This window comes from Oppia nitens, unplaced genomic scaffold (assembly GCF_028296485.1).
Source record: "Oppia nitens isolate AA-2021 unplaced genomic scaffold, nextdenovo-longstitch-racon4-pilon3 scaffold3_pilon_pilon_pilon, whole genome shotgun sequence".
Lineage (NCBI taxonomy): Eukaryota > Metazoa > Arthropoda > Arachnida > Sarcoptiformes > Oppiidae > Oppia > Oppia nitens.
The window spans coordinates 7,680,952-7,708,858 of NW_026533221.1; the positions used below are offsets into that span (position 1 = coordinate 7,680,952).

Sequence of the window (27,907 nt, forward strand, 5' to 3'; positions counted from 1 at the left end):
TTAATTTAATTTTTATTATTACAAAATAGCCAATAAATAAATTATTAAATAAATTATGACTATTTTCATTCAATAAATTTTATATGTTATATATTTGAGTAAAATTAATAGTAAATTAGTTTAATAGTCACTTCACAATCACAATAAAAGCTCAGATACAGAGTTTCAAAAAATATTAGTTTAAAAATAGTCTCCGTTTTTGAAGATTCTGTGAATTTAATGTTAAGTCAATAGTTTTTCTGATATTGTTTATTGAGTGTATCATTAAATATACACTCACTTTATAACTACAGTAAATTTTTTATCTTTACGTCAACTCATTTTTTTATCTGTTTTGACAAATACATTGAGCTATTCGTACAGTAAGTATTAAATTAATGTATATTATATCTAAATGTATGTTACAAAATAAATATGTAATTATTATTATAATAATATTATTCATTAAATTATGTAATATATAACTAATTTAAAAACGTAGATATTTGACATAATGTAGATCTACTGTATGTTGATATCAGACAATTTGTTAATATATTCATTATTAATGTCTTTTTATCATTTTATCAGATTTTATGCCATATTTAGAAAATACATTTATTTAGTAAAAAACTTTAAATAAAGATTTCAATTTTAAATTTAGTATAATTGAAAGTACTGTATAAAAATTGATATTTTACAATAACACATAATTTGTATTTCAGTAAATAATTATTAGCTATTTTATTTATTTACTATTAATAATTTATAAATATAAATTTACAATTATTATTTATGAGAATACATAAATCATTGAAATATCAAAATTAATTAATGCATAAATAACTATTTGAGTTGTTTTTATTAACTATATTTGTGAACTTATTCAGTAAATTACAGTATTTAAATATATTATATTGTATTACAGTACTGTATATTACAAATTGTAATTTACAATAATTAAAACTTGTCAATAATAAATTGTCACAATAATATGCATTACATATAATGTATAATGTATTGTAGTGTACTGTATATTACTTATATTATAACTAGAATAATTTATGAGTATTATATAATAGTTATTGTATTAATATATAATAATTGTATGTTAATGAATACTGTATAAATTTATAAATATTATTAAGTAAAGATAATTTATTAGTTTAGTTACTAATCTTAATGATATTTAAATAATAATATAATAAAATGTTTAATGCTTTAATATTAAATATATTAAAAACTTTATATAGATTTTTCTAAACAACTATTTCGGCGTTTTTGTGCCAAATTTTGAACACTCTTTTGAATGGCTTTCAACGCATCCAAAGCTAATTGATAGTTGACATCATGTGATGCTTCAGTAGCCAATTGTTTGATATACTCGTCACAGTTTAGATGAATTTGTCTCAAACAGTCCAACATTTGTGGATCAAACAGTTGCTCCACTGATGAATATGTCGAAAGGCACAGCATTTGATTAATCAATGAGATGGCGGCAGACAGAGATCCGGCCCGATGTGCGCTGGCTATCACATAGTCCACTGAATCACCGAATGAGTCAATTATATATTGACAAAACAAAGACAACAATTCATTTCTGTTGCATATGAGATGACATTCAGTAAAATCATCTCTTAATAGACTTAATGAATGAATTATAAGCCAAATATAATCAATAAATTCAATATTTTCTGAATCTTCATCTACTAATTGTTGGCCAGCATTTAGTAAGCACTTGACTGTCTCGTAACGGGTATCATATGTAATCCAAATATTGACAAACTGGTCGTCTAAATATACAATTTTGTTTATTAACAGTACAATACTTTTCAATAGATCACAGTTAAGACAATTTTCAAATGTGTATTGAATGTTATGCAGAAATTGATGGCTATTGTCTTTAATAGTTTGCAGCCATAATGACTTTACTTCTTCATTGCTAAGGCATGTACTTATAATTCGTACAATTTGTATAACAAATGGTATATCAGATGAACTAATGGTATCAATGATAAGTTGTCTATAAAAATAGATTTAATAGTAATACTAAAATAGCTGCTTATCTTAAAATAATGTATAAAACAAACCGAAAATTTGGTCGATTGGCTAAATTGAGACAAATATCTCGATTGATGGCAATGTTAGCTAATATTCCGGCAGTTATTTCCTGTAAACCATTAAAAGTATATTAAAAATCAATAAAATTTTATAAACAAAATAATTTATAATTACCGCAAATCTCGGCGAATTTGTCCGCACAATAATAGTCTCAAACAAATCAATGGCTTTAATATCATTAAGAAATGACATCACGTCCTCATTGGCCGACATATCCCACAATATTGACAACTCTTCTTCTGACTTATCGTCCAATTCTATCGGTTCTTGAGATATGTTTTCGTCATCATTGGTCTGATTGTTGCCCTCTTTGTTAATCAACTAATAATAAGTCAATTGAATAACCTTTTAAAATAAATATAATATATATCTACAAATAGTATACCTTAACAGTATTGACGAGACATTTGAAGAGCCAGTGCCGAGAAAACACGGTATCACCGATAGTATCGGACAATTGGCTATCAGTTGAGTCCTCGTTCAACACATCCAACAGTGAATAGTCATTACCGATAGTCACACCATTGGACAACTCATGGTCTGACTGGACATTATCAGTGCCATTGGTATTGTCTTCACTTAAATCATTCATAATTTATAAATTAATTTTCATTTCATTTATTAGATTATTATATCATTTGTATCGTCAATAACTATAAACATTTAATATATGATATGATAATTAAATTAATGTCAAATTAAATCATATTATTATCAATACAATTATAATATCAATTATATAATACGGTAATTGTTTATTTGATATTTCAAATTACAGTAAATATCATTAAAACTTAATGTATTTTGTTTATCAATAATATAACTATTATTGAATTATTGTACAAAATTATACAGTATTACAGCATTAATATGACTACTCTATTGTCAATAATAACGTTATAACATAATTGAAGAAAAAAGTAAAACTATAAATTTTACTTAACATTAAAATTACAACAAAAAAAAATACAAAACTATTTACTCAAATGTTTAATTATATATTAACTATTTTACTATCATATATACCAATAATATTACAATAATTTATATGAAATTATATGAAATTTAATTAAGTGATTACAGAATATTCTGTGCATTAATAAGTGATTTCAATGAAAACATATAATAGTTATATCATTGACTGAACACAGAATACTGTCAGAGAGTCTTAAACAGCGTCGCCGGCGAAGACAGAGGAGATGCTTTTAATTTCAATTATTTGGTCAATAATACGTTGGATTTAAAAGTGACCATGGTCAATGTTGTTGATAATTTTAAACTGAACAAGATTGTAATTGTACTTGGTCATTTTTCAATTAATTGTATGATTGGGCAGATAATTGCTGTCGACTATCATTTTTATAATTTTTTAACAGTCGACAGTATATTATATGGCCAATCATACAATTAGTTGAAAAATGAGCAATTACAATTACAATTACAATTACAATCTTGTTCAGTTTAAAATTATCAACAACAATGACTAACAATGACCATGGTCACTTTTAAATGCAATATATTGTTGACCCTATAATTGAAATTAATAGCATCTCTTCCGTCGTCTCTGTTGTTTAAGACTCTCTCAAATGCTGTACTTTATGTGTAATACTTGTATTACTTATGTTTTGGTTTGCATTTCAACACATTTTTCGCACATTTGGTCACAAAATATGTATTTATTTTGTAAGACATGTATTAATCAAGAATTGAAACAAATTTTAAGACATAAAAGAAGACATTTGTTGTCACAATCGGTGACCAATTGGATACCAAATGAGTTGTCTGTCAAATGTTATTCGTGTGCTGTTTTGCGACCACTTCTTGTAAATAATGGTAAAAATGTGAACCAATTGACAATATATACAATCCATAAGCGAAACATGTTTACCGCCGCAAGAGTTATCAGAAGTGTCCTTAAAATCCGATATCTAATTCTTGGATCAGCTGTTGGCGGAGGATATCAGGTGACAAAGGTATCGTATTTGTCATGTTTTACAATACATCGAGAGATGATATTTTCAGGTTTTGTGAAGAAGTTTTGATTATATTTTTTAGAAATATGAAGAATGGAAAGAAAGTCTACCGAAATTTAAATGGATTGAAGACATTGTTCCAAATAGTGACCAAATGAATGGCATCAGAGATAAAATGTTTGAATTACAACAACGGTTGACCTCTGAAGACGGATTTATTGCCAAATTGAATACAAACGCCAACCAAAAACTTGAACTTTTTAAGCAATGGGTCGAAGAAGCCAAACAACAGCGGGAACAGCAGCAACAGTCAGGTATGTCCTCTTTAATTGTCATAATCTTAATTAACTCCAATCCCATTGTGAAACGTGTGATATAATTTCAGACATAGCATTGCCTTTGCTTTTAGGATCTGAAGAGTCTCTTCCACTCGAATCTATTGATCCGATGCCTATTAAGGTATCATTTTTTGGTTCTTCATCGTCTTCCGAGTCGAAAGACGAAACAAATTTTCAATTTACAGAAAAGGCTCGAATTCAGAGATTACAAGACGAACTGATTGCTGTTCAGGTTTGACATTTGATTTGATGACAGAGTAAACAATTGCTTATTTGTGATATATTTTCAGCTGAAATATCAGAAAGAAATTGAAAGATTAGAAAAGGAAAACAAAAATTTAAAGAAAACAGTTCTTCTTAGAGGACAAAATCATTCAACACGTAAAGTGAAGAAATCGTTAATTGACTTATACTCAGAAGTTTTGGATGAATTGAGTGATTACGACACTAATTATAGAACTCAAGACCATTTGCCACGAGTTATTGTTGTCGGTGACCAAAGTTCTGGTAAAACAAGTGTTCTCGAAATGATAGCCGGCGCGCGAATATTTCCGCGCGGAGCGGGAGAAATGATGACCCGATCACCAGTAAAAGTGACATTAAAAGAGGGTCCTTATCATGTGGCCAGGTTTAAGGACAGTACCCGAGAATTTGATTTAACCAAACAGTCAGAGTTAGCAGATTTACGTCGAGAAGTTGAACTAAGGATGAGAAATGCTGTGAAAAAAGGTCGCACTGTTAGCAGTGAAGTCATATCAATGACAGTGGAAGGACCGGGCATTCAACGTATGGTTTTAGTTGATTTGCCCGGAGTTATCAGTACTGTTACTACCGAAATGGCTCAGGACACCAGGGATGCCATCAAAGCTATTACCAAAACTTATATGAGTAATCCTAATGCTATAATATTATGTATTCAAGATGGATCAGTTGATGCTGAACGTAGTATTGTCACTGATCTGGTCAGTCAAATGGATCCCAATGGCAAACGAACAATATTTGTGTTGACAAAAGTGGATTTAGCCGAACAAAACATGACTAATCCGTCGAGACTTCAAAAAATATTAGACGGAAAACTGTTTCCAATGAAAGCTTTGGGTTATTTTGCAGTCGTCACGGGTCGCGGCAATAAAGATGAAACTATTCAATCAATTAAAGAATATGAATCACAGTTTTTTAGTAATTCAAAACTTTGCAAGTAATGGCTTATTATTTGTAAAAATGTTTTATTTATTTATTAAAATTTTTATTTTTAAAAAAGGACTGGCATTTTGAATGGATCCCAATGTACTACACAAAGTCTTAGTCTGGCAGTTGCCGATTGCTTTTGGAAAATGGTTAAGTCCTCTGTTGAACAACAGGCCGATGCTTTCAAAGGTTAGGCTTATTAACTGTTAATGTAAATTATAAATAAATTTATTATTATTATTTAAAAGCTACCCGTTTTAATTTGGAAACTGAATGGAAAAATAGTTTCCCACGACTTCGGGAACTCGATCGGGTTAGCATTTAATTTAATTTAATAATATATTTGTAATTACCGGATAATATTTATTATAATAGGATGAACTTTTTGAGAAAGCCAAGGGAGAGATATTGGATGAAATCGTTAATTTAAGTCAATTAAGTCCTAATTATTGGTTTGTTATCTTATAATTTATTAGAATATTTTATTACCGTATTATTTATTTATATTACCGTAAATTACAGGGAAGAAGTTATATCAAAAAAATTATGGGAAAGAGTTGGCTTTTATGTGTTTGAACACATCTATTTGCCGGCAGCACAGACATCCAATTCAGGGTTTGTTTTCTTTTAGTGTCTTAACCGGTAATATTCATTATAAAAATATCTGTATTTTTTATTTATTAGTACATTTAATACTCAAGTGGATATCAGACTCAAACAATGGGCTGATATGACACTACCAGCGAAGTCAGTAGCCGTTGGTTGGGAAACACTTCAGGAAGAATTCAATCGATTAATTGAGAAAAAGAAGAATGAGAAGGAGAAAGACAGGGATAATATATTTGATTTTTTTAAGATATCCGTCGCAGAAGAATCTATTAAAAGGCATTCCTGGGAATCAAAAGCAGCTGAAGTTTTGGTAAGTTTTTGAATTTATAAAACATTTTAATTGATTGAATATTATTTAATTAGAGAGTCATTCAATTAAATGTATTGGAAGACCGAGCGGTTCCCGATAAGAGTCAATGGGATTTGGCTATAAAATTCTTAGAGAATAGCATTAATGAAAGATTACACTCAAGTAATAAATTATTATTTTTAAAAATATAAATAACAAAAAATGTTTGTTTATTTGATTTATGAATTAAATTTAAGCCGAAGCACAACTAAAAGTTTTGGTTGGACCCGGTTTTGTTGAGAAATGGCTTCAATGGAAATCACAAAATGATAGTCAATATATTAATTCATGTATAAAAAGTGAACTGGATAAATTATTAACACAACATAACTCAAATCATATACAAAATCCTAGTCTTGGAAATGACGAGTTGACGGCTGTTAAGAAAAATCTTCAAAATCAAGGCATTGATGTTGACTTTGAATCGGTATTTATTAGGATTTTATAACAACAGTATTATTTAATATAAATTGTTAAACAATAATACTTCACAAACAGATAAAACAAATTTGGTTTCCATTATATCGATTGAGTTTCTTGAAGTTTGCCATAAATAGAGTTTATGATTGTCGTAAAGTTTTCTATTTATATCAACAAAATATTGAAACTGATGTCAGTATTCAAATAAATTGTGTTTTTTTCTAAATCAATAATTGGTTTGAATTTGTAATAATAGTTGTGTTGCGATGATGTGGTACTCTTTTGGCGAATACAACGTATGATTGCCATCACTGCTAACGCATTGCGACAACAAGTGATGAATACTGAGGGCAAAAGACTTGAAAAGGAAATCAAAGAAGTGTTAGAAGACTACAGTCAAGACTCAGACAAAAAGAAACATCTTTTGACCGGAAGAAGAGTTCAATTGGCTGAAGAATTGAGTTTGTTTTAGTCATTTATTTTCTTTAATATTATTATTATAATGTTATTTATATTTATTCAGAACGTGTTCGACAAATACAAGAAAAATTAGAGGAATTTATAGGAATGCTTAACGAAGAAAAATAAGACAACTTTATACCGCATAACTGTTTACTCGCAAACTATTATTTAAATTAATTTTTTTTTTGTATATTTTGATGAAATTTTGTTTTATTCTTTACCTTTATATAGATATGGTTTTCTACTGTTATGATTTAGATTCAATTTGATAAAGGTTAAATAAATGCATGCGAGATAACAATTACGGTAATGGTTACCTATATTTAAGTAACACCTAAATTATTATAATTTTTATAAATAATTATTGAATTATATAGATAATTTTTAATTAATTATAGTCAATTTTATGATTGTTTTAAATTTTGAATTTATATTAGTAGATTTAAATTATACAATTATACTTTGTTTTTAATTTTAATATTGTTATCAATTATGATAATTATGTCTCATATTTTTTCTGACATGTACAGCAAACAATTAAAACAAATTAAATTTATCCTAGTTATTTGTCGTTTTAATTTTTTATTTTATTTATAAAATTAATAACTTCATTATACAGTAGTATATTTTTAGTAAAGTTATAATTTTTTAACCCATATTTTAGTTTTGTTGTTTCTGATTAAAATTGAGAAATGATACTTCAATTGTTTTGGTGCAGCAATTATAGTTAAAGTGATAACATGTTTGTTATATATTTTTTTATAAATATTTAATAATATAATGAACTATTTTTTAGCGATGGATTATGTAGATAATATACACATAATGTAATTACCTTTACGTTAATATTAAAATATCACATAACCGTAATATCTATTTTAGATTTAATAAGAAATATTAACATTTACCATAATAAATTTTTAAAATCGGTTAAACTTTAAATTATTTTTAAATACATAAAAAGTATTTTTTAAATGTTTGTATAGTAGTTATATTATAATGGGTTTATAATTGTAAATTATATGGATTATCAAATAATATTTTCGATTAAAAAATATTAAAGAGAGTGACTGTGGAATAAATCGCCACAAAATAAAAACATTTATTATTGCAAATTGATTTCTAAGAAAAACAATAACATATTTGCACATTATATGTTTGAATACAAGAATTGTGTTAAATAATACAGTATTACAAACATGAAAAGGGAGACTGTAGTAAATTATAGACTAAATAAAAGTTATACATATAATATTATAGTAAATTTAATAGAAATATATTTTTGAATAAAATTATCAAAAGTTGCACAAAAATAGTTAACTTAATTAATTTACTTAATATAAAATAATTTATTTATAATTATCAAATACAGTATAACAACAATCCAGAGCACATAGAATTTGGTTGAAAACAATAAATCAATTACTTCTTTACCTTATATTATAATTATTAGTACATTTGGTATCTAATGATAAAAACATATTTATATAAATTTGATAAAACACTCGACTTTCAAAATTTTTAATGAGAGCACTGATTGTTTCCAATGGTTTCATTAAAATGAAAGTCTAAATCCATTTTTTGTTTTGTATGACAACTTCATTACAACAAATATTTTTAAACTTTTAATAAATTTATTTTATTTTTTGTTTAATAAACAAAATAATTAATAATTAGAAATAAGAGTATAATTATTACCAAACAATTAATAACACATTTATTAATTGATGTGAGCTTTGGATAATTCTACCAATAATTGGAAACTTTGAGGTATTATATAATACTGTATAACAAATAATGTTATTTAAAATACCATTGACTATCAAATTGATAAAATCATTGTACTGTATATTATATATAATTTATATATATATATATATATTTATAATTTACATTTGTTGTATTAACTAAATACAGTATTTAATATAAATGTATAATTCACAGTATGTTTGAAATATTGTGTCGCATAAGTTATAGCTATTAAAAAATTGTTTTATTGTTAATATAATGAATGATAATGAATTGCAGGTGTATTTCATGCAATTATAATCGCTGTAATTCAGATCAAAAACACAATATTCAATATTTTAGGCAAATATCGCTCAAATAAAAAAAAAGTTTTCATTTGAGACCAATTTGAGGTAAGAGTAACTGATATACTATTTAAATTGATGTTTGATTTTAATAATATTTCGCTCCTTAGCTAACAATTAATTCAATTAATTAATACTAGTTTTATAATGTATTGTATTAATCAACATTATATTCACAACTCATTCAGAAATTAAAAATCATTAAAATAATGTAAAATCATTTGTTTAGTTTATATTTAATAACAAAATAAACTAATCATTAACTTCTGATTTTTATCACACGTTTAACATTTTGTTTATTATTTGATTCTTTTAAAATAACATGGGTTTTGAAAAAATGTTTATTTATTTGAAGTTTTAAACAAAAAATAACTTTTTGCGTTCAAACAGGAGATTCAAATATTTGGCTTCTTGTAGACGGAGAGGGAGAGAAAAAAAAGAAAGAAGAGAGAGAGAGAGAGAGAGAGAGAGAGAGCTCATCAAAGCTAATAAAAGCTATTCCTATATACTGTAGACTACAACAAGTTGTTTGAAGGCTTTTGAAAGAAGTACTGTAGTAGAAGTGGAAGGATTTGCTAATAATTAAAGTCGTTGGAAACGTGGCCATAGGTTGAGACAGCTCAGGGAGAACAGGGTAGGGCTACTCAACGACAACAGTGACACCACAAGTGGTAGTACAGGTCCTACGATGAGTACTAAGAAGCAATACAATAGTGATATAAATGGAGAGGAGAGCGAACCCAAAGAGAACGATAGGTTAGCCACTGAAGAGAGTAATGTTCACACAATGGATAAAAATAATGGTCAACCAAATGATACTAAGAAATCATGGCTTGAAGTTCAAGAAGACAGATACCGAAGATATCGGACACACTTCAAGTCCAACAAAAATCATCTCATAATTCTGATCCTTGCAGTTGTTATACTTGTGTTAGTGTTGTTGACAATTATATTGACAATAAAGTTAAGTGTCAGACGTGAAGTGCCCCGAGAATACAGATGTGAGACCAGTGATTGTCTCAGAGCTGCCACTTCTGTTGTATCGGCGCTAAACTCCAGTTACGATCCGTGTCACGACTTCTGGAGTTATGCGTGCAGTGGTTGGATCACTAAAAATGCGATACCAGATAATAAGGGTAGTTGGACTGTCAATAACCAAATTAAGGATAAGATACAACATGAGCTCAGACATTACATAGATCTTATAGATCAGGGCATCCATGAGGACGACCCACAGGCCAAAGTCAAACGCTTTTATCAGTCGTGTCTTAATGTTGAAGATATTGAATATAACTCTATAACAACTCTTAAATATGAGATCAAAGAGATCGGTGGCTGGAGTTTATTAAACTCGTGGTCTTTTCAGAGTTGGGACAGAACTAAAGTTATTGAGAGACTTCATACTAAATATGGTGTCTATCCTTACTTTCAAGTTTCCGTCGGTCCCGACGATCTCGACCCAAACCAACCATTCATTATTAAGGTAATACAACTTTAAACAAATATATATTACTGTAAAATCTTTAATTTTAATAACAGTATAAATTATAGTTTAATTAGCATTTAACTGTATAAACAATTGATTATTTAATGTATCATTTATTACTATTGTTAATATACTGTATAGTATTTAGCATTTAATGGGTTGAAAAATTAATTGAAAATCACGATCTGATTAAAATTCAATATGAAATGCCATTTATTATATCTAATTTAAATTTTCAATTATTTATACAGATTGAACCGTCCGGATTAGGTTTGCCCTCAAAAAATCATTATTTTGATGCTAAATATGAAAAGGTATGTAAAAAGTTCATTAAAGAGACAAATGATAAGCTGATACATGTTTTGTCATTACTTTTATAGCTAACGGAGTCTTATAAGAACTTTATGAGAGAATTGGCGAAACTATTTAACGCTCAGTCCATTCAAGCGAATCAGTTCGCGGAGAATATGTTCTCATATGAGAAGCGAATCGCAGAGATTACACCCGATCTTCAAGAATATGAAGAACCAAACAATTATCTTAAAAAGCGTTATTCAATTCGAGAACTTATGTCAATTGCACCGTCTATTAAATGGTTGAGTTTATTGCAAAGTTATTTCCCTAATTCACAGCTAAACGAAGGCACCAGAGTTTTGGTAGCTTTTGAATCTTATTTGCGAAATATATCACATATTATATCGACAACAGATAACGGTGCTGTCAATGACTATCTTATGTGGAGATTTACATCAACTTACTCTCCATACCTGTCCCGTGCATTCCGTCTGATTTACAATGAATTTCATCAGACAGTCAATGGTGTTGAAACAACTAAAATTCGGATGGCTGAAGAACGGTGGGAGTTCTGTCTGAGAGTGACATCAAAATTTCTGGGCCACGCATTGGGATCAATGTTTGTTAAGAATAAGTTGACCGATAGACTAAACCAATCTAATGGTGCCCGAAGTAATGTAATAAACTATATTAAGAGCTCAATATTGGAAAATGTCAACACATTTGTTTGGGCCAACACTGATGAGGCACGAGAAGTGATCAAAAGAAAAGTGAGACAAATGGAAATACTTATGAGTCAACCAAACTTTATCCTCAAGAATCAAATCGATAAATATTATAACGAATTCATTGTTCAAAACAGTTTCTATCAGAATCTTCTCAATGGAATTAATTTTTTGAATCGAAAACATGATATTCTTCTTAAGTCTCGAAGTGCTGTCACTGATTACAGTTGGAAAATATTGCCTCAAGACGTAAACATTGCATATGAATATGCAGGCAATCGGTTGACAATTGCGGCCGGTTTTCTACAGACACCCTTATTTGACACCAACCTTCCCGTTCCCATTCAATTTGCATCACTTGGCTTTCATGTGGCCACACATATGTTACGTGCTTTTGATTTAGTCGGACTTGAATATGGTATTCCTGACTTCAGACTATCAACTGATCAAACTTGGATTACACCAGAGGGTCGACAAAACTTAGATAATAGACTCGAGTGCTTATTAAAAGATTTACAAAACTTGTCGGATAAGACTCAATGGGTATACATTTGATTAACACAAATGTCAGTTATATTTCTAACTAAATATTATTAATTTCAGATATACCCCAACTTAACGTTATCCCAGACCTACATAGATATCGGTGCTCTAAACATAGCATTCGACGCTTATAACAATTATGTATCAGAAAAGGGTGAAGAGGGACAACTGTCCGGTGTATATCTTAATAGTCAACAACTATTTTATGTATCATTTGCACAGGTATTTCATAATATCCTCAATAATATTCAATATGAAAATTAAATTACTGGTAATTATTTTTTACAGTCAATGTGTCAATCAATTCGTCCACAAAAGTCAATCATAAAATCAGAAGTAATGACAACACTTCCGAGTGAACTAAGAGTAGCGACTGTTTTACGGCATTCATATAAGTTTGCCGAAGCATTCGGGTGTCCGGAAACGGCAACAATGAGGGCTCAATCGAGCTGTCAGTTATGGCACTAAACTTTCAAATAAGTTAATCAATAGTCGTATCGATTGTTGGGTTTGTTTTATATGAAATATATGCGCTTTTGTATGTATTGATTGATATATCATATACCGTATTACATGACTTAGTGTTACATGAGTTGATAAAATAGCAAAAGCTATAGAAATGTTATAAAATTTTTATTTCTTTTTATTATAATTTTCTGACATTTATAAACACTTATCTATTTTAGTAATTTGTTTGAATTGAAACAACAAAATTATTAATCAAATTAGTTTCAAATATTGTTCAAAACATAACACGACTAATGAGTCATCAGTAATGACATTCAAAATAATTAATATATAAAAACATTTTTATTTTGAAAACTACTAATATTTTCTAATTTATTTCTCGCTAAATATACAATACGTCAACAAATTAAAGAGATTATATTATTATATTGATATTATTCATGTAAATTATAACAATAAATCAATGTATAGTTATGTCAGAAAATACGGTATTTTAAAAAAAAATCTGTGATTTTATAATATTTTCGGGAAAATTATGAATGTAAAAGTCGACTCAAATGATTGACTCAAAACTATTTTGTTTTTAAATCTGTATTTGTTTTAAATATATTGTGTTGTCGATGGCAGCGATATTGAGAGAATTTATTTATATATTTTCATATACAGTATATAAAGTATTTACAATTCACAAAAAAATATATTTTTATATATTATTGTTAGCATATAATCACTAAAACACCATTAGTGCTCTAACTTAGCATCATTTTCAGCCAAATTTTATTAATTTAATTACTTATAATTTAAAAACTTATTGTCTTACTTAACACTAATATAATATATTATTGAAATTATAATATAAGCAAACATTTCATTTGATTTTTTTTTTGTAATCATTTTCATGTCATTATTTAAATAAAAAACCATTTATATCTACCGGTAAACAATTAAACTAAAAAAATGTTATCATATTTTTTCTTTATTGATGAATCAAATCATAGCATTCCTCGAGTGATGACTCCATTGACAGGTTTGGCATATATAGCTTCTTCTCCGCCACCATTTTCGGCAAACTTGGTTTTAGCCAAATCTACTAAACTCTGTATTTGGTTTAAAAATAATAATTACAAAATAATTATAAATATAAATCTCAATAGATTTTAATTACGGCAAAAGTCTTCGGTTCATAAATGGCTAAATTGGCTAAAGATTTACGATTGAGTTCAATACCACACTAATCAACGAATTAATTAAATATAAATACAATAAATCTATTTATTATTATTATTAGACAAATACTTTGGTAAGTGAAGAGTGGAAGAGTTCATATCTGAGTCCATGTTCTTCAACGGCACCCAAAATTCGCTGCGAATACAAGTCTTGAAGCATTTGAGTCCGCATTCGCCGGTATTTCGGTTTATATTGCATTGTTTTGGTCCACTTATTGATGGCCACTCGGAAACAGTTACGACTGACACCACCGAAGCACTGCAACAAACAGATTAATATTATTAATTATCACTACAAGACATCATTGTTGTCATCAAATGTTTTGCAAACCCCTGTCAGCCGAAAGAGTGACACTCTCTTGAAAAAAACGCTTCTTCTCTCAGATCTTCGCCACCAATGAGGCATATACTTCATCAAAGTGTTGGTTAAGAAGACCATTGTGTAGATGTGAAAGACAACTGATGTCACAATTCAAACGAGTCCTCCAAAGTGTGTCCACTAATGATCAGCAAATGTGGTCATCGATTGTCTCATTAAAACACATGAAATAAATGTTTGGTTCAAAAGTGTCACAAAAAGTATGTCTAACTCTTTAACATTCAGTTTATATTTATATTAAGTTTTATACAATTTTGTTAATATTAAATAAACTATTTTTATAAATATATTTTGATTTTTATAGATATTAATTAAAAATATATGTAATTATAATTTACACAATTATTTAATAAATTAATGATTTGTTAAAACTTTAAAAAATTATTTAAAAAAACATCATTTGTTTTGAAATCATTTATTATTATTATTAATATTTTTCATATAATAGTTTTCAAAACACATGACTTAAAACACGTGTTTGACTTAAACATAAAATCTTCATATAATTTGTGATTATTTTGTCCACACTTTAGACCAATTGTTTGGTAAAAGTAGTGATCATTTTTTTCAACAACTGATTTAGTTTGTCAACGATGGCTAAAATTAAGACAAAATCAAAATTATTTAAAACAAAGAAAACATTTGTTAAGAAAAAGAAAGGAAAAGATGTAAAGAAACCAAAAGTGACACAAAAGGAGACAATTGATGACTCGGAAGATGTGATGAATGATTCACAAAGAGATGATATGAAACCTATGGATTCAAGTGATGATAATGACAGTGATTATGATGACATTGACGACTACAAGAAGACATTAGATAAACTTAAGGAAAAGGATTCTGAATTTTATGAGTTTTTACAAGAAAATGATCAACAATTGCTTGATTTTGATGTCAACGATGAAGAAGTAGAAGAAGACGAAGACAATGATGAAAACGAAGACTTTGACACTAAAACGCAAGATTTGAGTGAAAAGTTATCGGTTAAGACAATTGATAAATGGAGTGATAAGTTGTCTGAAAAAGCAGACATCGAGACAATCAAATCAGTGGTCAAATGGTTTCGCAAAGCCGTTGAACAGACAAGCGGTGAATGTGATGGCAAACTCATGAGTGCCGATGTTTTCAATTCAGTTATAAATATATGTCTTATAGACTTATTGCCAGCGATTCAGAAATGTCTAAAATTGCCACCAATTGATTCCAGTCAGTGGTCTAATGATGTCAAGTCTATCGATCCAACAAAGTCTCGAAACTGGAAGAAAATGATTTCAGTGATGAAGATTTACTTAACTGATGTCATTAAAATGGTTGGCGTTGTCACTGAAATGTCACTTAAAACAACACTTTTAAGGCATATATTATATTTAATACCATTTCTCAAAGCATTTCCACATCTTATTAAACGTGTTTTGAAGCAAACGATGACTCTTTGGTCAGAAAGTGATGAAAAGAATCGCATCCTTTCTTTTATTTGTATTTTAAGACTTGTCAGAACTCAAGAACAACCAATGATTAGCTTTATTTTAAAGGTCTTATTGATTACAAAATCATTAATATTATTATGTTTGACATAAAAATTTTTATGATTACAGAAATTATATTTATCTTACATTAAAAATTCAAAATATATGAAAGATTCGGCAAATCAGACAACAATTGTCTTTATGAAGCACTCATTAGTTGAATTGTATTCATTGGATCCGGTGGTGGCCTATCAACACGCCTTTGTTTTCATTAGACAACTCGCTATTAATTTAAGGACTGCAATGACTATAAAGAAAAAGGTTTGTTTAAACATTTGCTGACAACTGTTTTGGTATAATTTGTTAAATTTAATTTAATTTAAGGAATCCTATAAAAGTGTATATAATTGGCAATATTTACATTCAATATTATTATGGACTCAACTATTATGTTCACATAATTCTGTTGATGAACTTAAACCACTTATTACACCATTAGTTAACGTTATTATCGGAACAATTCGGTAGGTTTTTAAATTAATGGCAATAAATATTATTTAGTATAAAAAATAATTGATTAAATATTTGTCAATAGACTTCAATCGTCACCAAAATTTTTTCCAATGAGATTTCATTTGATAAACGCGTTAATTAAGTTATCAGACGAAACAAATACATTTATACCTATATTTCCATTTATTACTCAAGTAATTAATTTTTGTTAATATAGTATTTAAATTTACAAATACTAATGTTTAAGATAATATAGATTTTGGATCATTTCGATAAATTAAAGAAAAATAAGCCATCAAATGATGAAAAAGAGCTAAATTTGGATCTATTGATTAAAGTGTCGACACTTAATACCAATGATTTTAAGTTCAGAGATGCAGTCATTCGTAAAATATATGATTTACTTCTTTATTATTTGTCGACTCAATCGCATGTAATAGCGTTTCCCGAATTGGTTTATATCTCCGTAGTTAAGGTAAAGTATTACCAGTAATTAGTTTTTGTTAAATATTTTATTCATTTATTTATTGATATTCAAATAAAAGGTAAGAAAATTTTTAAAGCGTTCACATGTTATACAACACAATCAACTTTTAAAACAACTATTGGATAAAATTGATGAAAACTCTAAACTTATTTGCGATAAGAGACGAAACGTTGACTTTTCCATAACCAACAGTCCTGCCATAGTATGTCATATTTTATTTGTCTTCACCGGTAATATATTATATTTTGTTAATTTAGAACTCATGGGAAACTGATTTGAAGGCAAAGGGCACTCCTATCACCTCTTTCTTTAAACAGCGCAATCAAATCAAAGTCGCCAAACAATTATTACACTCGGAGTCGATTAATAACGATTCAAACGCCTCCGCATCTGAGCCACAGCCCAACGACATTGCTTTCAGTGGGACAACAGCTTCTCATAAATCAAATAAAAGCAACAAAAGAAAGTTTAATGAAAACAAAACTCTTGACAAACATGAAGAACAAGAAGATGTTTTTGAGGATAAAAGTGAAACGAAACGAACGAAACAATCGAAGAAAAATAAGAGAAGAGTTAAAAATAAGGAGAAGAAGAGACAAAATCAAAACGTTTCGTTTGATTTCAACCAAACACTTGACATATCATCGGATGATTCCGAGTGATAGTTATCTGTGTTTTTAATGTTTCAATAAATTAATTATTAAATAAACTAAAAAAAAGTTTAATTAATTAATTGAAAAACGAAATGAATTGCTTTAACGTTATTAATGTATTGAATGCCTTTCGAGACATAACTTCCTTATGAGCGCTGGTTTGACGGCATCTCTAATGTATTGATGAGTCTATGCATAGAATGTTGAGTTAGCGCACAGTCGACGCCCTATACTATAGACTATAATATACTATACATTCTGTGATTGTTTTGTTTGTTGTCATTAATTATCAACAAATCAAACCATTTGTCGACTAATTGCAGGTAAATGTGATAATCAATAATTATTTGTTACTATAACCGAATCAATTGGTCCGCTGATGATTGTGTTGATTATGAGATAATACCATTGCTATGGTATTGATATCAACTGAAATGTCAATCAATTTGATTGTCATTTGTTGTGATAAACTACGAAAATGGCGACCAATTGGTGGTATAATTGTCATCAAAATTAATTGTTTTGTATTGATTTTGTCATCCAATCGACAGGTGATTGAAAGCCGAAAGAAGATAGGTTTGTGTAGTGACTGGTAATCAGCGCATAATTAGCCGCAAATCATATCAATTGATGATATTTTAACAATCATTTACTACCAAATCGTTATCTAAGATATGCAAACAATCAAATGTGTTGTTGTCGGTGACGGTGCCGTCGGTAAAACATGTCTATTGATATCATACACAACCAACAAATTTCCGTCTGAATACGTGCCCACCGTATGTACAATCATTGGCGCCATAAGTGGCCAAAAACATTGGATTTAAAATTATATTTACCATAAATTTAATTACTATTAATAGGTGTTTGATAATTATGCGGTCACTGTTATGATCGGTGGTGAGCCGTATACGTTAGGACTGTTTGATACGGCCGGTCAAGAAGATTACGACCGCTTGAGGCCATTAAGTTATCCGCAAACCGATGTATTTTTGGTTTGTTTTTCAGTTGTCTCGCCATCCAGTTTTGAAAATGTCAAAGAAAAGGTTATTTTTAATTTAATAATTACTATACATAATAACAGTATTATTAATGTGTTATTTTTATCTGCATACCTGTGCGCTTATAACAGTGGGTGCCAGAAATCACACATCACTGTCAAAAGACACCGTTTTTATTAGTTGGCACTCAAATAGATCTTCGCGACGACGCGGCAACAGTCGAAAAGTTATCAAAAAACAAACAAAAACCGATTACATCTGAAGCCGGAGAGAAATTGGCCAAAGAATTAAAAGCTGTTAAATATGTCGAGTGTTCGGCACTAACACAAGTATATGACTTTAATTTTGTTATATATTTACTGATAATTGTTAACAATTTGTTTTTATTTATTTATTTTTATAACAATAGAGAGGATTGAAGAATGTTTTCGATGAAGCAATTCTCGCAGCACTGGAACCACCGGAACCTAAAAGACCGCGAAAATGTTCAATACTTTAGACGGGTTTTAATTGAAATTATATATATTTAATCTTTTTTCATACTATATATCAATAATAGTTTTTTAAGAAAAAATACTATTGAAATAATTAACACTAAAAACTAGGATTATGTTGTATTTATATATCAATGAACTTAAATGTAATTCAAAATTAATTGCTCATAATTTATAATCAAAGGTCTAAAACGACATCTGAATGAGATTTTTCGATATATCATCAAAAAAAAATATTTACCGGTAATAGAAAAGTAATTAAAATTCTTATTCTTTGGTATTGTGATTAATATAAAACTAAAAATACCATACAATGAAATTTTATTATTGTCAATATAATTAATCTCATTATATTCAATACACTGTATAATATATAGTAATATTTAACCCATTATTAATGGTCTAAAATGTGGGCTCGTTTTATACAAGATATGATTTGTATTATTGTTGTTGTGGTGCCAATTGATTGACGTTTTGCGTCAAACGCTGATATGGATTATGGTTTTACTGATAAAGTTAAGGAGATATATATTAAAAACAGTTTTTAAGTTCAGTTAAATATTGCAATTAATTTTTTGTATTAATTTTAAATAAATGTTTTTTATAACTTGCATTTAATTTTATAGATTTTTAAAAAAATACAATATGGTTTTATATTTATAATAATTATAATTAAATATAAGTTATATTTAACAATATAAATGTCTATTGTTTCATATTTTGTTATATAAAACAAAATTAATTTTTATCGATTATTTAATAAAAATGGTTTCAAACATTCACAGATACGCCAATTGACAACATTATTGTAATGCAGTATATATTTTATTATATAATATATAATTGTATAAATATATGAAAATAAAAATACATGGAAACTATTATTTTATTAGATTTAGTAGCATTTAGTTAACTTTGTTTAAATAACATTTATTATTTGTTATATTTATGTTTATATACCGGTATATTAAATGAGCCTTTGTTTGTGCTATTAAATACAAATCAATAATATAAATATTGAGCTTATTTTTAAATATTTTAAACATTATAAAATAAATTATAGAATCTTATTATTAGTATATAAAAAATTAAAAAAAAATAAATTGAAATTTCCAGCAAATGCTAAATATGTGAGATATTAGAGGTGATTGATATTGAATGTGATGAACATCGTTGACGTAATTATAGAAAATTTTTTGCTTATTTTTATATTAATTATAATTTATATAAAATTTATAATTTTTTGTTTGTTAAATATTTTAATTGAATCATTAATCGTTTAGTTAACCTTTATTTAAAATCAAAGTCCATCAAAATTAGTCAATTATTTTAATAGATATTTACATTTTCCAAGTATTAAATAGTAGTTTTGTTAGTACTGTATATTTGATATAAACTATAAAACATTGATTTATACAACATTTTGTAATATTTATAGTTAGAGAATGTTATTTATATTCACAATTCAATACTATTTCCCAAATTAAGTGATGATTAGACAAAACATTTTCAATCATTTATTAATTACATTACATTACTTACAATAATATAAATATCAGTCGAAAAAAATGAAGCGAAAGCTACTGTACTGTTGAATGTATTTAAAAAGTTAGTCAACCAACCAATCAGAGACCAGCTTTCAGGCGTATAATTTGATAGTTGTTTTTGTAAAGTATTCAAAAGTAAGAAAGTTTCTCAAAAATAGTCAACAAAATTGTATACCAGATATTGGATCGAGTTTTTCATTCATTTGTCTAATTATTACTTGAAATTATATGTCATGTCTTGTATTGTTTGGAAATTTGAAAAAAGTAATTAAATTGCTTTGATTTAAATGATATCTATAAACAATATTCAACAATATATGTCATGTTTTATAATGTGGAATATTTTAATAAAATAAGTCAATTACAGTATATAACATAACAACAGACAAACTTACGTTTATTATTCCCTTTAGAAGAATAATTCCGTAAATCTATGTTTAAGAAAAACTCAAATCAATAGATAAAATATTACATTGAAAACACTTAAATTAGTAGCCAAATGCTATTTTTGTCATTTTTGCTAACAACCAAAAATAATTGTGTACTTAAATCAATTATTCATATTAAACATATAGATAAACAAATTAAAGTCATAATTACCTATCGATAGTACCTATGATTATAAAGAGAAAGTATTTTACTTTTTTTGTTTGAAGCAATCTCTGGACATTATAAACCCTAAATAAGTTGAACTAATTTAAAACAAATTATTAATTTATTTGTTTAAAATATAATACAAATGTTATGCTATGATATTGCTATTGAATAGTAATAATGTGAATCATTTGACTAAAACAAGTCGTCTAATGATTAACTTATTTAATGTGATATTTCCTTAATTGTTTGCATCAGATATTTGTAAATTAAAAATTGACTTTTAATTCATATAATAATTATTTTATTCTAATAAATAAAAACACATTTACTTTATATTAATGGAACGAAAGCACAAAAATGTTTATACAATAGATATTACAAACTAATGATTCTTCTATTCGTTAATTTCATAGAAACACAAACAGTAAGTAAAATATATGACTCTTCTTCTGATTCTTCTTTTTCGACAAATTTGTTTAAAAATAATAATAAGAAAAATATAAGAAAAACTGCATCTATTGTATCAAATGAATGCAACAAACAATCATTTTTGAAAATAAGACGATTCGTAAAAATCAATGATATATTGATATTCATATTATTCATACAAATGTATATTAAATGTTGTCTTTTCTGAAGTACCCAAAACTGACGCATTAATAGAAACCATAACTGAACCGCAAAGTACTCAAAACGAAACTCATATTGATTTCAATAATGAAAAAACAAAAATAAAGTAATTTTTTTACTTTATTTATTAACTTTTAAATAAACTATTTTGTTATTAACAAAAACAGATTATATATCTATAGATGAGTAATAGAAATACTGTAAGATTTATGAAAAAATGCATACATTATATAAATTACATTGTAGTACAATTACAAGTATAAATTAAATTAGTAAAGGATAAGTTTATTTTGCTAATTGTTTAATACATATTTTAAGCATTTATCAAAAATCAATCACTTATAGCACTAATGGTAATCTATGGTATAGATTGAGAAAAGTCTTAATGAAAAACAATGTGTTATTCAGATAATCAATTTGGTTACACAAAAGATAATAAAAAAAGACCACAAAAAAGGTAATCAATCGATACTTAAATATCAGTTGTAAATGTTGTCGTCTGTGAAATCAGATTCAATATAATGGTAATAATGTTTCATTTAAAACCATTTAAACTCATTTACAAAATTAATTTTTTAATTACTTATTAAAATAAAAGTTTTTGTTATAACGAATCAGATTTTATTTTCATAAAATTACCCAAAAGTTTGAATACATTAGTTTTTATCATATAATTAAATTAATATTAAACATATGTCAAAAATAGCTGATTTTTTGCTAAATTATATATATATATATATATATATATATTATGTGATATTTTTTAAATTATTAAAAATTAGATCTCAAAATTACTTTGTGTTGATGTGTTTGATATCATGTGTTGTATAATATTTTTTGTTTGAAAGATAAAACAATTACATTAAGATTTATATAATTATCAATGACATCAATTGAACACAATCGGGGACACAATTATGATATAATAACAATATAACCAAAAAATATAAAGCTATACAAAAATACAAATCAATAAATTTTAATCTTAAATTCAACACCGATTTAAAATTGTCACATAAACCACAAACCAGTTACACAATTAAAAACGTAATTACATAATTAATAAAATAGTAAACAATTAATAATTAATAAAATGTGATATTAGTGTAATATACAAAAAATTTCAATTGGAAAGTAATATCCCATTATATAATAAACACCAAGGTTCACAAAAAAACATTTAAAAATACACCAAACATTTTCTTCATAATAATAATATATTAATAATATTAATAATTTTTTAACAAATAATAGAATAATAATAGAATATTCAAGTTTTTACATAATTATTTTTTTAATACTTTAATAATACAACTTTTTAACATATATATCATAATAACTAAAAACAATAGTAAAACCTTAAATTCAATTAGCTTTTATTAATCAGTTACGAAAACATCAATTTTAGAAATAAATTTTCACGACAATTATTTGTAATTAATATAAATGGACAGTATATATATCATCTCAATAGAAAAGTTGGGCTCATCGTAATTGTTAAGTTTTTTTTAAATAGAAATTTTAATGAAAAATTTCATTTAATATTTACTTAAATATTATTGTTTGGCACAAAAGCAATGTTTTCTTTTAAAAATCACTGCCCAATAATTTTTTAGATATATTTATCATCTAATAAATTATGATATTTGCCAAATAATTTAATCATTCCTCTCATCACAAAGTAATCCACTTATTATTTAATATAAGATATATAAAGTTTTAACAATTTTTATTCAAAATACAAATCTGATGGCAATTTGCTTGAAAATGATGTTCAATGTTTAAATGATTACTTTTTAGTATAATAACAAAATTAATATAAAATTAAACATATTTAGAATTAACATCATATATATGGAAACGATATAAAACAAAATATAATTTAAATCTTAATATATATAACTTATAAAAACAAATAATTAAATTTAAAAAATAATATCAAATTTATATAAATAATAAATATATAAATATTAAATAATCAGATCCATTTAATGATTTTTTTAATTATCATAAAACGTAAATTAACTTATAATTATAAAACTCTTTTGCCAGTTATATAAAATTTGTTAAGTAAATAATTATATAATTGAATTAAAAATAAATTTGACAATAATTTAATTTGTGATAAATAATATTTTAAAAAATATACCAAAAAACAATAGGAATAGCAATAAGTCGATTGAGCTGATAAATGCTGTCTCAATGGGAACCGACATTATTATGATCAATGAGGTATGATATGTGATATGTTGTGACGATTCAACTAATTTTATATTTCATTATTGTTAACAAATGCAATGTCGGTCAACATTAGTCCAAATATCTCTAGTATTAGCAAAATATATTATTGTATATTATTCTATAAATCGCTTTAAATATCGACTTTTAAAGTATAAAATAACAAAACAAAAATAAACAAAAGCGATTAAATTGTATACAATTCATAACATTTTAAATTAAAAAATAATTAACAAAATATAAGCAACTGATATATCTTAGCCTTTAACGTAAAAGCTCTTAATATACTTATATTAAAATTTACTTTCAATTAAATATTACTAAAATTTGTATCGAAATAATTATTTTGTCATTAATTTTTAAAATGTGTAAATTCTGGTTCTTATATAACATATATTTGACCAAAGGGTTTGTAAGACTAGAATAATGTTTTAATTTAAATAATATTCAAATAATAAAATTATATTAAACTTATAATAATTCTATAATAATAAAATTATAATAATGTTGTCAATTTACTATAAGTGAGCACATTTTTGAGTCAAATATATTATAATCTTTATAATTAAAAAAAAATCAATTAATCAAATCAATGGACAATCAGTTTACATACAAATGTTTTATAAATATCCGGTGCGGATAAGGAAGTTATGTAAGGCTATTGTCGTATAATTTGTTTGTTAAGCAGTTTTGCTCATTAAAAGGCTTTCGTGAGGACAGTTCTGTTTAATTAATATCAATAATTATATAATATTTCATTTATATTATATTAAATAATCATATTTTAGAAATTATTCAATAGTTGGTCCGCAATTCAACGACAAATATATAAATTTAGTCAAAAAATCAAATTAAACTCTTGAGTAAAAAGCTAACGAAACAAATCTTTAGACCATTTAGTTAACAGTGACATAACAAACGTTACATAATATAAGAGAAATAGTAGTGAGAAAACTGTCACCTAATCATCAATTATTTATTATACTAATAGTCGCTAATATGGCTTATCTTTACTTCTTTTGAGTTGCACTTTGAGTCGTTTAGTGCCAATTTGAAAGCCATTCATGGCTTGAATGGCCGCTTGTGCTGAGATAGGGTTGTCATATGAGACAAAACCAAAACATTTTGACAAATTTGTTTGTTTATCAATAAATACTTTACTGGACAATACATTTCCGAAAGGAGAGAATGTTGAGGCCAAGTCTGTATCACTGAATTCTGCGGGCAAGTGATAAATGAAAAGGTTGGCGCCATCCGGTCCTTCCGTTTGTTTGCCGATTGCAGTGCCATTTGTATGTTGTAATAGATTGTTTTGTTGAGCCGCTTGTACTGCCAATTGAGCGATAGTTGCCGGTCCTGTGCCTCCCAAACCAAAGTTTGAGAAAGTCTGTTGGTTTTGAGAAGCGTTGTATATATCACTGGAACCATTAAGATGTTGCTGTTGTGGAGTTGAACTGCCCGTTGGATTATTTGAGTTATTTGTAGCACTTCCGCACAACGCAGCCAACATCATAGGGTTCGAAGCGGCTAAAGTGGCCGCCGCTGCTGCCAATGATATTTCAGGTGTTGTATTCATAGTTGCAACTAATTGTTGCTGAAGAGCCAAAGTGGCTGCGGCTGCCAATGCGTTCTGTTGTTGAGCGGCCTGTTGTTGTTGCACCTGTTGGTGCTGAGCAGCCGCTGCAGCTGCTAATGCTAGATATGGGTTTGCGGCCGCTAATGAAGCGGCAGTTGGACTCGGCTGTGTTGAGTGACATAACTGTTGCATTAGCATCTGTTGCTGCCGTCGGGCATCTTTATCACGTTGAGTATCAGCAAATTTCACCACCAATGGTGAAGAACATCCTTCCATAGTCTGTGAGTGATTCATGGCTTTAATGGCATTGATGGCACACTGACGGGTCGAGAATGTGACAAAAGCACAGCCTAATAATTAAAGTAAATTAAATAGAAATGTATTCAACAGGTGATCATATAATTATATAATATAAGACCTTTGCTTTGGCCGTTAGTGTCCCTCAAGACAGTACACTCCTCTATGTTTCCATACGCGGCAAACATAAGCCTAACGTCAGATTCGTTATACTTCTTGGAGAGCATACCGACAAAGAGTTTGCGTTCATTTCTGTTTTCACTGTCTGCCGGTTTCATTTGGATCGGATGATGCATTGATGACAAAGTTTTTATATTGTGGAGGGCGTCCTGTGCTTGAAGTGCCGACCGACGAGCATAATAAGTGACAAAACAACAGCCCCTACTCTGACCCGACTGTTTATCTCTCAAGACATTGATTGAATGGATTTCACCGAATTCCTCAAATAGTTTTCGACAATCCGTTTCAGTCCAATCCCTGGGAATCTGTCCGACAAACATCTTGATGGCGTCGGGATCGGGTTCTCGCTGATGATTACCGTTAGTGTTGACCAATACGGGTGGCGGTGACACCGCGTTTGTCACATTTGTGTTAGTCATACTCATGATTGGCATCAAGTCTATGATGTTGTGTTTGAACCTCTTATATGTATCGATAATAAGTATCAGTGGATGTCTTAATGGTATATCATATGATACATGCAATACTTGTTGCGCTTATTTGTCTACTCTTTAATGTATAAAATGTTTGATACAATGTTTGCATTACTTTTTAATTGTTTTCATAGGAAATCAGTCAACAGTTAAGACATGTGTTTAAAGTGGTCCTCAAAGAGGTGACAATCAGGTCACGACTGTCAGTACAACACACATATGACATATAGACACATACCTTACATTTGGTGGACGAGTGGACAACCAGTTAAAGCACAGTTAACATCAATTGTCTCATTAGATGTTATGACAAATCATTAACATTAAGACATTAAGAGACAACAATTAAAGAGAGGATAGAAATAGACAACAATTAAGAGACAATTAATGGCAAACGTGGACACAAGCAATTGCACTGACAATGTTTCACATAGAGATAGGCATTACACCACACTAACTGTGCTCAGCTAACTGTGCTTACAGTCAGTCACTGCCAGCACTACAGGCATAGCAAACAGGTATTACACCACAGCTTACAACACATACTCATAACAACACATAACATATAATACAATACAATATCAATACATTTTACACATTAGTATTTAAATACCAATTAGACTCCAATCCCAACCAAACATAGTTTACTAAATATTCCCGACCCGACCCAAACCAAACCAAACCAAACCAAACCAAACCAAACCAAACCCAATTCATTTCAATTTCAACATTTTATTTTTTTAAATTATTTTTTTAAATTATTTTTTATTTAAACGAAATTAATTTAATGGACAATTAAAATTGTCAATATCTAATTATTTTATACAATCTATTTTACATTTTATATATTTGATATAATAAATATAATTATTGTTAAATGAATTATGCAAATTTAAATTGCACTACAATATACTTATTATATTTATATTATTTTTAATTAACTTAAAAATGTGATTAAAATGAAATGTTATAATAATATATATATTATATTTGTTGTGTAAGTGTTTAGAGTTTAGAGTCTAGACTCTAGTTTATGTAATATATTATGTATTGAATAAAATATGCAATAATTATAAAAACTGATAAAATGGTGGAAAACTAA

The 27,907-nt window shown here is 27.5% G+C and overlaps 7 protein-coding genes across 11 annotated transcripts; 4 read left to right on the top strand and 3 right to left on the bottom strand.

Annotated features, from left to right (window-relative positions):
• Positions 1–1,224: 1,224 nt before the first annotated feature.
• LOC128958080 (protein SAAL1-like) lies at positions 1,225–2,706 on the bottom strand. The gene is made up of 4 exons (XM_054303896.1): positions 2,486–2,706; positions 2,215–2,421; positions 2,070–2,149; positions 1,225–2,002 (listed from the first exon to the last, which is right to left on the bottom strand). Exons 1-4 carry the CDS (start codon positions 2,690–2,692, stop codon positions 1,225–1,227), a joined length of 1,272 nt encoding a protein of 423 aa, XP_054159871.1. The 5' UTR covers positions 2,693–2,706.
• Positions 2,707–3,701: 995 nt separating this feature from the next.
• Positions 3,702–7,754, top strand: LOC128958618 (dynamin-like 120 kDa protein, mitochondrial). Of its 3 annotated transcripts, none has more exons than XM_054304505.1 (14): positions 3,702–4,073; positions 4,156–4,387; positions 4,459–4,643; positions 4,702–5,609; positions 5,673–5,788; positions 5,848–5,912; positions 5,975–6,051; positions 6,122–6,214; positions 6,284–6,518; positions 6,572–6,680; positions 6,755–6,984; positions 7,056–7,169; positions 7,234–7,438; positions 7,501–7,754. In XM_054304505.1, the coding sequence occupies exons 1-14, from the start codon at positions 3,771–3,773 to the stop codon at positions 7,563–7,565; spliced, it is 2,937 nt and encodes a 978-aa protein (XP_054160480.1). In that variant the 5' UTR covers positions 3,702–3,770; the 3' UTR covers positions 7,566–7,754. The 3 variants fall into 3 exon arrangements, with proteins under 3 accessions (XP_054160480.1, XP_054160481.1, XP_054160482.1); XM_054304506.1 differs by having other exon boundaries at positions 4,465–4,643; XM_054304507.1 differs by having other exon boundaries at positions 4,483–4,643.
• A 1,333-nt stretch (positions 7,755–9,087) lies between these two features.
• Positions 9,088–13,167, top strand: LOC128957545 (endothelin-converting enzyme 1-like). The gene is made up of 7 exons (XM_054303329.1): positions 9,088–9,209; positions 9,468–9,580; positions 9,923–11,015; positions 11,270–11,332; positions 11,399–12,580; positions 12,641–12,802; positions 12,869–13,167. Exons 3-7 carry the CDS (start codon positions 10,221–10,223, stop codon positions 13,046–13,048), a joined length of 2,382 nt encoding a protein of 793 aa, XP_054159304.1. The 5' UTR covers positions 9,088–9,209; positions 9,468–9,580; positions 9,923–10,220; the 3' UTR covers positions 13,049–13,167.
• A 577-nt stretch (positions 13,168–13,744) lies between these two features.
• Positions 13,745–14,863, bottom strand: LOC128957553 (50S ribosomal protein L20-like). Its single transcript, XM_054303342.1, has 4 exons — positions 14,606–14,863; positions 14,345–14,533; positions 14,214–14,279; positions 13,745–14,145 (listed from the first exon to the last, which is right to left on the bottom strand). Exons 1-4 carry the CDS (start codon positions 14,711–14,713, stop codon positions 14,041–14,043), a joined length of 468 nt encoding a protein of 155 aa, XP_054159317.1. The 5' UTR covers positions 14,714–14,863; the 3' UTR covers positions 13,745–14,040.
• Positions 14,864–15,102: 239 nt separating this feature from the next.
• LOC128958081 (nucleolar complex protein 2 homolog) lies at positions 15,103–17,781 on the top strand. Its single transcript, XM_054303897.1, has 7 exons — positions 15,103–16,185; positions 16,249–16,440; positions 16,504–16,643; positions 16,715–16,826; positions 16,889–17,107; positions 17,178–17,321; positions 17,377–17,781. The coding sequence occupies exons 1-7, from the start codon at positions 15,247–15,249 to the stop codon at positions 17,779–17,781; spliced, it is 2,151 nt and encodes a 716-aa protein (XP_054159872.1). The 5' UTR covers positions 15,103–15,246.
• A 151-nt stretch (positions 17,782–17,932) lies between these two features.
• On the top strand, positions 17,933–19,808 carry LOC128957551 (cdc42 homolog). Of its 2 annotated transcripts, none has more exons than XM_054303339.1 (5): positions 17,933–18,095; positions 18,324–18,551; positions 18,636–18,818; positions 18,905–19,102; positions 19,183–19,808. In XM_054303339.1, the coding sequence occupies exons 2-5, from the start codon at positions 18,447–18,449 to the stop codon at positions 19,270–19,272; spliced, it is 576 nt and encodes a 191-aa protein (XP_054159314.1). In that variant the 5' UTR covers positions 17,933–18,095; positions 18,324–18,446; the 3' UTR covers positions 19,273–19,808. The 2 variants fall into 2 exon arrangements, with proteins under 2 accessions (XP_054159314.1, XP_054159315.1); XM_054303340.1 differs by lacking the exon at positions 17,933–18,095 and adding an exon at positions 18,213–18,267.
• A 5,210-nt stretch (positions 19,809–25,018) lies between these two features.
• LOC128957549 (CUGBP Elav-like family member 2) lies at positions 25,019–27,355 on the bottom strand. 2 transcript variants are annotated; one of them, XM_054303334.1, is made up of 3 exons: positions 27,044–27,355; positions 26,274–26,876; positions 25,019–26,205 (listed from the first exon to the last, which is right to left on the bottom strand). In XM_054303334.1, exons 2-3 carry the CDS (start codon positions 26,764–26,766, stop codon positions 25,274–25,276), a joined length of 1,425 nt encoding a protein of 474 aa, XP_054159309.1. In that variant the 5' UTR covers positions 26,767–26,876; positions 27,044–27,355; the 3' UTR covers positions 25,019–25,273. The 2 variants fall into 2 exon arrangements, with proteins under 2 accessions (XP_054159309.1, XP_054159308.1); XM_054303333.1 differs by having other exon boundaries at positions 26,274–26,881.
• Between the last annotated feature and the right edge of the window lie 552 nt (positions 27,356–27,907).